Below are 11,211 nucleotides of genomic sequence, written 5' to 3' on the forward strand. Positions count from 1 at the left end.
TCATATTGTACCCGAAATGCATGGAACAGATTCAATGTTTTTTATTATAATTTAAAGTGTTATAAGTCCGTTTCAAGAACAGGAATCAGTGTAAACCCAGCAATATGAGTTAACATTTCATAATGTTTAAACCTACAACATATTATTCTAATATTACAATTAATGTTGACCACAACGTATTTTAAACAAATAAAACGTAAAATTGATTTGAAACATAATATATTTATAACATGCAATGTCATTCAGACCATTTACATTTTATATCCTTTTGAAGTTTTGCTATGCCAAAATATTTATTATGTTTACTTTAGGCGCAATGTCAATTTCACTTCCTTATACTGACAACTGATAAGAGAATTATTGCATGGAGCTATTATAATCTTTTACGGATCGTTAAACATTTAGATTATAAGCTTATAAGCAGGACATGTTATAAACGCTTAAAAAGGAGATAACGGATTCGAAAGGAAGAATGAAGGTTAGTTTCGTTTTATAGAAATATATATATATTCAATATTTCATGTAAAATATTCAATATTTTTGTAATCGTGGAATGCTGTTTAAACATATAAAGTTTGTAAAATATATTGCAATCCGACAATAAACACAAATCTATTTCATTCGAACATAATTTATACTTCGGTTGTCCTATTCCAGATTTGAGTGTAACAACTAATCGATTTATTACAATATACAATGTACATGTATTATCAATGTTTGTTCAAACTTGAATGAATACTAATTTTGTTATTTGATTCTTGCACTAAATGTACGGAAAAAATCAAGTGTTATATTGAGATTCATTTGTTATATAATTATAATAAGTGTATTAAAACAAGTGTATTAGAAACAGTACTTTATACCTAACACTAGCATACAAGAGTAAATGTGTATGTTTTTATGTACAAATGTACTTCCTGTTACAGTAGCTGGTAGATGTGACAAAAAAGTACATTCAGAGATAACACACCTTCCAATATGCAAACATCTACATTGGGGATTTTTAAAGGTGAAACAATATGGCGTGTTGGACCATATGACCAGAAGACAGCAGAACGTTTAAAACGCAATTTGTCATTACTTACATGTCCAGACAATGCACAGGGAATAGAAAATGATCCTCTACCTTACACTATAGAACCGATCTTATTTTCAAAACAGGCAAGCTCTCATCCCGAGTTGATGCCAGAATCAATAGTAAGAGACATTTTTGATGTCAAGAACATACACAATTCAGGAAGTAAATTCCTAAATCATTCTATAGAGGATTTCATACTTGACTTGGTTTTACCAATCCCAATGGCCGGATGTCTTACACTTTTGGCATTGCAAAATTTTCACCGAGAAAAAGAAATGTTTACTGTATCCAGGAACCATAAAGAACATTGTATTGTTTTAACAGGAAGCTGCTCGGATGGACTAAGTCTGCCAGAAGTTACACACATTAAAAGAAAAAATAAAGTCACAGAAGGTCCTGATGAAGATAAAATATACATATTTACATCACTAATCGTTGACAGTGAAAACAGGAGGGCTTTCTGTTCGTTAGATACTTCGAAAAGTCCGCCTGGATATACAAGACTTATCTTCAACAAAGGGTGGTTGGAAAAGAAACCAAGTAAATATCCAAGAGAACGTATCGAAGAAACTTTTATTAAAAGAAACTATCCGGGATTCTTATCGACAGATGAAAGTGATGTGGTTGTGAGAAGAAAATTAGTTAATATTCTTAGAAAATATTTAAAGGATGAAATACGTAGTAGGGAAAAGGAACGCTTATTTCTTCGGCGAACTCCATTTGCCGATTCGACCCCAAGCGTCCATTTTTCTTGCCATGGACCAGCGGTAACTTGTGAACTAGAAAGGTCTGACTTCATGAAAGTTACAATTTCCCGTGATAATGTCGTTGCACTCCCGTGTCCACGCTGGCCACATGAAGCATCAGAATGGATCCATAGAGATCGTGTTTGGCCTCCAAAAGCTCTTGTCCGCTTCGTTGTTAAAGGTGGTTGTCATATTGTCCCAAAAGGGGATAAGCACCACAAAGATGTCCACGACTTCCTCATCTCATTCTCTCACTGTGAGAAACTTATTGCCCTGAGTCTGAGTATCAAACAGAAGAGATGTTACATGTTGTTCAAGTTCTTATTCAAGTATTCCATAAATAGAATAAATCGCGGGTTAACGACCTACCACTGCAAAACTATATTTTTCCGTCTCTGCGAGAAAATCCACGAAGATCAGTGGAGTGAAATACATCCCTTTGGTTTTTTGATGAGGTTACTCAATCAGATGGAAAACTGTCTGCGAATCGGATATTTGCCAATGTACTTCATACCAAAGCGGAACATGATTCACTTCATGACGAAACGCACGAGGGAGGTAGTGTTGTCTGACATTCAGAAGGTTATTGAGAACCCAGTAGGTATCTTTCTAGAGCTCACAGAAAAACACAGGTTCTGCTGGCTTTCACAAGACATATCTGCAGCGTGTTTGTTCACGCCTTTATTGGTAAATCAAAATTTGTCGAAGAGTTTAGCACAGGAAACGTTATTAACTTACATATCAACACTGCTGGACAAAGGAGAAGTGAGCTTTGTTCTCTCTCTGTTATGCGGAACTGAAATATGTGACGATCCACCCTCTACAGAAACTGCAATTTATTATGTAGAGAAGGCAGCTGAAAGCGATGGTGGACGAAGATGTATACGCGTGCAGGCTTTACTTGCGACACTTTACCACCAGCATGCATGCAGCATATCTTTTGGGTCTTTAAATGGTCGGAAATTAATGGTGAAAAGTTTGGGTATATTTGTGAACATTCTTCGAGAAGAAAATTGTAGTGCGTGGGTAGTTGGTGAATACTACAATCTACTGTTCAACTTACAATGTTATGACAAGATCATGAACCATTTCACAACTTTAGTAAGAAGAGACTGCAATCCAACAGCCATAGATTTTTTCAAAAGTGGAATATACACAGTTGTAGATTACCATAACCGAAGTACAGCAGAAAAGGCAATACAAGTATCCCCGGAATTCATCGTACCTTCTATACTGTATGTCAGTTACAAAGCTATAACGGCCTGTATATGCTTCATGGGGCAATACAAACTTCCAAAGGAGGACATTGAGGCCATTTTTAAGTTTAATGAGAAGCTAATGAAGAAGTTACAACTTTGGTTATCAGAGAAGGAGAGGTTGTACCCCGAATACACAGACGAGTATGCCCATATTATTCTTGGTCTGGGGTATAAGCATCTTGATGACATAGAAAATTACAAAAACGAATTTTGTGCTGCGGAAGATTTTTCCGTCCCACTTCGTAAGAAAGGAAATTCTTTTGTCTACTTCGAACCGGTAACGGTGAGAATTCATCATAGCTTTAAGAGCTACAGATACAGTCCGTATACTCGAAAAAGTAAACGAAAGAAGTCGCGAGTTCCTGCTTTGGATTTCCGATTTAGAGACTTTTTAGTGCATGAGTATACCCACTATTAGATGTACACATGACTTTGCAGTATTCCTACTAGGGGTGTGGACGGTAGCTGGCACATTCCAGAACCGACTATGGACAGACTCAATCAAAACTAGCCTGCAGCATTTTCAGTTTTGCCGTCATGGACTTTCTTACACTAGGAATTCTGTTTGTCTCTACTTCATTGATTTCATTGTACAGCTATTTTGCGATTTAATTAATTTCTGAAACAGTATGATGTTTGTAATCTTAGTAGTTGATTGTTCTAAAATATTTCTTACGATGCATTGATGATAGGTCCGTCGATTGCTTTTAAAGATTTTTAAAGATTATATTTAGAGTATCACAATTGCATGTTAAATACATCTACATGTATTATGTTTACAAGTTAACCCTATAGTTACTTTTGGATGTACAACGTTTCTACGTTTCAAACATAAAAACTGGAAATTATATATAGTATAATTTTGATCATAATGCAGCTTCCTATTATGAAGCTATAAAGGTATATCTTATTAAAATATTTTTGTTAACTTTATAAACAATTAAACATTAAAATTATTTTATAATGGATATAATGGAATATTCTCAAAAATATTGTAACATGAAATGTCACTGGTGTTTAACACATATGAATAGTGTTGGTTAACAGAATAAAATGTTCCTGAACAAAATATCTGCTATCTTAAGTATGATTTTAACTTCATGCATGCGCTATTCACTTAAAAGGAAATTTAAAAAGTGTGTCTCTCATACAGGTTTTGTAGGAGTACATCTAAATGTAATCATTTTTTTTTCAAAATTCGGAAAACAAATTACACAGCATTCCTTCCATTTTAGAAGTAATCTTTTTTTTCAAAAGTAGTAAAACAAATTTTGCAGCATACATTTATTTGAAATGTAAACAAAGTAGTATTTTTACTTCCATACAAAAAAACTAAATCACTTTATCTGTACTCATTGCCAATAATTAACAGACGCAAATTGTTCAATGAGTAACTTTTCGGAATCTCTAGCAGTACATCAATAGTAAAAAAGCTTTAGAGAAATAAAAAATCAAATCTTTTCTGAAGTAAAATAGACCTTTAAAACAGATATACGCGATTCTACAGAGACTAAAAAACAACATAAAAGTGTGGATTTTGCAATTGAACAAGAACAGTATGTGTGATTTGCTTTGAAATGAATAGAAAACCATGCTGTTGTCTCATATTACAAAATTTATCACGCAAGGCTTAGAAAAAAAAAATGATAGTCGAGGTTTATCCCAGCCATCATTTTTTTGTGCCGAGCCTGATAAATTTATAATATCAGACACTTGTCTGGCATTCTGTTTGTCATATTTTCAATTTTAATATGCGTTTCTTTCTTTAAATTTAAATGAAACAAATACCTGTTAAGAACCTTTCGATTAAATGCCGCGCGCATTAAGTCCCAGATGTTTTTAGTCCAATGTAAGAGAATTTTTATTATTTAAAAACTCTATTCGATTAGAGTTCATCAGTTTTATATTTTCAAACTAGTAATAGTTGAACATACTCCATTCTCTTAATTTTATTTCAATATGTATTGATGAGGTGTGCAATCAAACTGAGGGCGACTGATAAAGCTAAAAGTATCTGACATGCACTTTATTAACAGAAATGCTGATGATAACATGATAGAAAGGCATTCAAAATACAACAAGTAATTACTTCTTTTTTGTTTGCAATGTTGGTCGCTTTGCAAGAAAAATCGTAATGTCATCGGTTAAGGATTTAGACCTAACTGTTATAAAAACTTTCTAATCTTCATATATCGCATGAGTTGTATTATATTTCGTATATAATATTATGATTTTTTTCTGTATTTTGTAAAGTTATAACTTACTTAAGCTTTTTATTTTTATATCTGATAATATGTTGTACTCGAAATGCACTTAATGATCCAACTTTGAAGGAAGAATTTCAAATGTTTCAAATGGTTGTTTCAAGAACAGGAATAAGTTGTTAATCGAAATTTTAAACCTAACAATATGAGCGAACATTTCATTTCGTTTAAACTTACGACATATAAACCTGATATCACAATCGATGTTCACTTATTTTCGGCGCCATATGACCTAAATTGTTTTTAACCAAACAATAACAAAATATATAAAAAAGAAGACTACTCATATACAACAAAATGGAGTGGTAAAAACGGATACTATTGTTGATCGTAACGTATTTTAAGCAATTATAACGTAGAATTGATTTTAAACATAACATATTTTTACCATGCCGTGTTTTTAAGACATTTATATTTTAAGCCATGAAATTAGATCTATAACCATGATAAAAATGTTTACTTTAGGCACAATGATAATTTTACTTCCTTATACAGATAACCACTGACTGATATTAGGAAAATGCATGGAGATAACAAATATTTTACAGATCGTTAAAAAAAACCATTGAGATTGTTAGCTCACATTGAAAAGCAGAGCATGTTATTAACGCTTAAATATGAACACAACGGATTCGAACGGGTGAAACTTGTTTTCTGCTTTCATGATCAAATAAAGGTTAGTTTCGTTTTATACACATACATATATACATTCAATATTATGTCTAAAGTATTCAATATTTTGTTATCAATTTGAACTCCTTGAAATGTCGAGTGAACATGTAAAGTTTGTTCAAACTAAATTTCAACCCCATGGGCGTTTTGACAATGAACACAAATCTATTTTATTAGAACAGAATGTATACTTCGGCTGTTCTATTCCAAAATTTGGGTGCAATAACTAATAATTTATTACATGATATTAGTAATGTTTATTTCGAACTTAAATGCAGGCTAATTTTGTTATTTCGCTCTTGCACTAATGTACGAAAAAAAATTCAAATATGAAGTTGCATTTGTTTGTAATCAAGAGTGAAAAAATATGAAATAATTGCAATAAGTGTATTAAAACAGTACTTTATATACCTATATCTAGCATACACATATAAAAAGTCAATGTATTTTATGTACAAATGTATTTTCTGTTACAGTAGCTGGTAAGCGTGAAAAGATATACATTGAATATAACTGAACAGAGATAGCACACCTGTCAATATGCAAACATCTGCAAAAAATGGGACTTTTAAAGGTGAAGCAATATGGCATGTGAGAGCGCATAACCAGAAGACAGTAGAACGTTTAAAACATAATTTTTCATTACTTACATGTCCAGACAATGCACAGGGAATAGAAAATGATCCTCTACCTTATACTATAGAACCGATCCCGTATTCAGTACGGCCAAGTTCTCATCCTGAGTTGATGCCAGAATCTATAGCAAGAGAAATCTTTGATGTCGATGTTAAGAACACAAACAAGTCAGAAAATTATTTTCTTACTCACTCTACGGAGGATTTTATTCTTGACTTGGTTTTACCAATTCCAATGGCAGGATGTCTTACACTTTATGCAATGCAAAATTTTCAACGAGAAAAAGAAATGCTTACTGTATCCAGAAATCATAAAGAACATTGCACTGTTTTAACAGGAAGCTGCTCGGATGGACTAAGTTTGCCAGAAGTAACACACATAAAACGAAAACATAAAGTCACAGAAGGTCCAGATGAAGACAAAATCTACATATTTACTTCACTGATTGTTGACAGTGAAAACAGGAGGGCTTTCTGCTCGTTGGATACTTCGAAAAGTCCGCCTGGATATACAAGACTTATCATGAACACAGGATGGTTGGAAAAGAGACCAAGTAAATATCCACGAGAACGTGTTGAAGAAACTCTCATAAAACGAAACTATCCGGGATTCTTATCGTCAGATGAAAGAGATGTTGTTGTGAGAAGTAAATTAGTTAGTATTCTCAGAAAATATTTAAAGGATGAAATACGTAGTAGGGAAAAGGAACGCTTATTTTTTCGGAGAACTCCATTTGCCGATTCGACCCCAAGCGTCCATTTTTCTTGCCATGGACCAGCGGTAACTTGTGAATTAGAAAGATCTGATTTTATGAAAGTAACACTTTCCTGTGATAATGTCGTTGCACTCCCGTGTCCGCGCTGGCCACATGAAGCAGCAGAATGGATCCATAGAGATCGTGCTTGGCCTTCAAAAGCTCTTGTCCGTTTTGTTGTTAAAGGTGGTTGTCATATTGTCCCAAAGGGGGATAAACACCACAAAGATGCCCACGACTTCCTCATATCATTCTCTCACTGTGAGAAACTTATTGCCCTGAGTTTGAGTATCAAACAGAAGAGATGTTACATGTTGTTCAAGTTCTTATTCAAGTATTCCATAAATAGAGTAAATCGCGGGTTAACTACCTACCACTGCAAAACTATATTTTTCCAGCTCTGCGAGAAAATCCATGAAGATCAGTGGAGTGAAATTCACCCCTTTGATTTTTTGATGAGGTTACTCAATCAGATGGAAAACTGTCTGCGAATCGGATATTTGCCAATGTACTTCATACCAAAGCGGAACATGATTCACTTCATGACGAAACGCACGAGGGAGGTTGTGTTGTCTGACATTCAGAAGGTTATTGAGAACCCAGTAGGTATCTTTCTAGAGCTGACAGAAAAACACAGGTTCTGCTGGTTTTCACAAGACATATCAGCAGCGTGTTTGTTCACGCCTTTATTGGTAAATCAACAATTGTCGAACAGTTTAGCACAGGAAACGTTATTAACTTACATATCAACACTGCTGGACAAAGGAGAAGTGGGCTTTGTTCTCTCTTTGTTATGCGGAACTGAAATATGTGACCAGCCACCCTCTACAGAAACTGCAATTTATTATGTAGAGAAGGCAGCTAAAAGCGATGGTGGATCAGGCTGTATAAGCGTTCAGGCTTTACTTGCGACACTTTACCACCAACATGCATGTAGCATATCTTTTGGGTATTTAACTGGTCGCAAATTAATGATGAAAAGTTTGGGTATATTTGAGAACATTCTTCGAGAAGAAAATTGTAGTGCGTGGGTAGTTGGTGAATACTACAATCTACTGTTCAACTTACAATGGTATGACAAGATCATGAACCATTTTACCACTATAGTAAGAAGAGACTTTAATCCGACAGGCATTGATTTTTTCAAAAGTGGAATATACACAGTTGTAGATTATCATAACCGAAGTACAGTAGAAAAGGCAATCCAAGTATGCCCGGAATTCATCGTACCTTCTATACTGTATGTCAGTTACAAAGCTATAACAGCCAGTATATGCTTCATGGGGCAATACAAATTACCAAACGTGGACATTGAGACCATTTTTAAGTTTAATGAGAAGCTAATGAAGAAGTTACAACTTTGGTTATCAGAGAAGGAGAGGTTGTACCCCGAATACACAGACGAGTATGCCCATATTATTCTTAGTTTGGGGTTTAAGCATCTTGATGACATTGGAAGTTACAAAAACGAATTGTGTGCTGCTGAAGATTTTGACATCCCACTTCGTAAGGAAGGAACTAATTTTGTCTTCATCGAACCGGTAACGGTGAGAATTCATCATAGCTTTAAGAGCTACAGATACAGTCCGTACACTCGAAAAAGTAAACGAAAGAAGTCGAGAGTTCCTGATTTGGATTTCCGATTTAGAGACTTTTTAGTGCACGAATATACACACTATTAGGTATACAGTATTCCTACTTGGATATGTTGCCTGCTTTTTATATTTTGTTTATGAAATAAAAGTAGCAAAATGTAAACAAAGTAGTATTTTGGCTTCCATACAAAAAACTAAATCACTTTAACTGTACTAGTTGCTAAAATGCAACAGATACAAATGATGGTTCAAGTAATTGGCCAATGAGATACTTTTCGGAAGAAGTTCAAGCAGGACAACAAAAGTAAAAAGCTTTAGAGAAGAAAACAAAAATTATGAGGTATAATGGGCCTTTAAAACAGATGTACATGATTCTACAGAGACAAAAATAGAACATAAAAAGAATGGATTTTGAAATTGAATATGAATAGTAAGTGTGATTTGCAGCGGTTTAGCAACGAAATGTTCGTAGAATAGTGTACAAAATCTTTATCAATGTTTATTACTTGTTGTAGTATGGAGACAATAACTCGCCGGTCTTTATTTAAATACTGTGTATTATAATAAATGCAAATCTTAGCTTTGTAATCATTATTGTTAGTAAATGTATTATTTTTCATTCGTTTTACCATGTCTTTATATTTCTTGCTGGACAAATATTGAACATTGAATTTAAAAACTATATATTCATAATTTTGATGCCAGCAAAATAAGTTTTGTGTCTTTGAAGTCAGCTTTTCACAAATTAAAATGGTAATGATAGGTGTCTCTAACATCGCCCAGGTAGGTGCTGTGTGTGCGTGCTGGCCGACTATTTAACAGCGGTTACCTCCAAGCACCTGTTCAAAATAGTATTCAATTTTCAATATTAAAGCATTGAATCAATAAGTCAAAATTGAGATATTGTAAAACTATGAAGATCAGTTATGATGTGATTACCAATGTCCTTTATATCACATTGTAACAATAAACTTCAGTCAGGACCTTCTTATATGATAATAATTGCATTTTACAACTAATTAATAGGAAAATGAAAATGCACACAAAAACCACAATGATGGTAAAATCCATAATGGTAATTTATCAGGTAGTCTGCTGACTGTGTGATAGTTTTGTCCCACTTTGAATTTCGTGCTTTTAGAGCTTTATTCAGTATCAATATACAAAATATGAGGTACTTACTGTATAGAACCTGAACAGTTTGAACTGACCTTTTACTGGTAGCAAATTCTAATCACATCCGGTTCAAGAAGGATAAGTATAAAGGGACGTAACTGATACACATTATAATAACTATCATGTATTGCATTTTGAGCACTAATGTGCAAGAACATACCAAGACTCCCTTGTAATATCAAGGGGCAGGACGTGAAGTGGTTGCACACTTGGTTCAAGCGAGCGAATTGGTTGCAAACTTGACAAAATGGCGAAAACGGCGTGATTTTTTGAAACGGGTGAACGAATTTTTGCCAGGCAAGTGGGTTTCTTTGTTTTTTTGAAGTTCATTAGTACCTTATTCCATAATGAAATATATATGCCACACTCGGTTAAAGGTTTCAGCATCCTAGATTCTGTTTTGACGAAGTTATTGAAGATATAAACTGATCATGTAGATTTTTTGAAACTTGACATATGACTGTTCTGGCCGGTTTTTCTCCTAATTTATTCAAATTTGGAAGTTTTGAACTGCATTTAACAATAACAAAATATGTTTCTGTCAATGCTGTACAAACGGTTTAGTTCGCAAGTCCGAAGATAACGTTCAATACACAAAAATATCTTGTTCAAGCACATTTTGGTTGCAGACTTATACTTCAAGCATTTTTGGTTGAAAACTTATTCTTATTCTATTGAAATTCATAGTAAAACTTTGCAAAAGGAGTGTAGAAGGTCATATCTATTAACCTATTTTCAATGGCAATTATTGACATTTATGTTCTGTTACTTCTTTTTGTTATAAATGTTATTTATACTTTCTTCTTTTACAACAATTATGCACTTTATGTTTCAAATTACATGGTTCTCAGTTCAATACTATAATCATCAGTAAAAACCTGCAAACAAAATAATAGCATATAGAAAAATATTTATTGATACTTCAATTCTAAAATATGTCATCATATGTAAAATGCAAATGAAAACTACATACAAAACAAACGTATACATGTGAGAGTACTGTTGTATTTAAGTGAATTTTTTTTCATCAT

General features: G+C 33.6%; 2 protein-coding genes across 3 annotated transcripts; both read left to right on the forward strand.

Moving 5' to 3' along the window:
* The first annotated feature begins 344 nt into the window (after positions 1–344).
* Positions 345–4,137, forward strand: LOC132749321 (uncharacterized). 2 transcript variants are annotated; one of them, XM_060739047.1, is made up of 2 exons: positions 345–478; positions 927–4,137. In XM_060739047.1, exon 2 carries the CDS (start codon positions 979–981, stop codon positions 3,499–3,501), a length of 2,523 nt encoding a protein of 840 aa, XP_060595030.1. In that variant the 5' UTR covers positions 345–478; positions 927–978; the 3' UTR covers positions 3,502–4,137. The 2 variants fall into 2 exon arrangements, with proteins under 2 accessions (XP_060595030.1, XP_060595031.1); XM_060739048.1 differs by having other exon boundaries at positions 359–478; positions 930–4,137.
* Positions 4,138–5,663: 1,526 nt separating this feature from the next.
* Positions 5,664–9,632, forward strand: LOC132749323 (uncharacterized). Its single transcript, XM_060739049.1, has 2 exons — positions 5,664–6,023; positions 6,496–9,632. Exon 2 carries the CDS (start codon positions 6,560–6,562, stop codon positions 9,089–9,091), a length of 2,532 nt encoding a protein of 843 aa, XP_060595032.1. The 5' UTR covers positions 5,664–6,023; positions 6,496–6,559; the 3' UTR covers positions 9,092–9,632.
* Positions 9,633–11,211: the final 1,579 nt, after the last annotated feature.

The sequence above is a fragment of the Ruditapes philippinarum genome, unplaced genomic scaffold (genome assembly GCF_026571515.1).
Source record: "Ruditapes philippinarum isolate M1 unplaced genomic scaffold, ASM2657151v2 ctg322_1_1_1_1, whole genome shotgun sequence".
NCBI classification, from domain to species: Eukaryota; Metazoa; Mollusca; class Bivalvia; order Venerida; family Veneridae; genus Ruditapes; species Ruditapes philippinarum.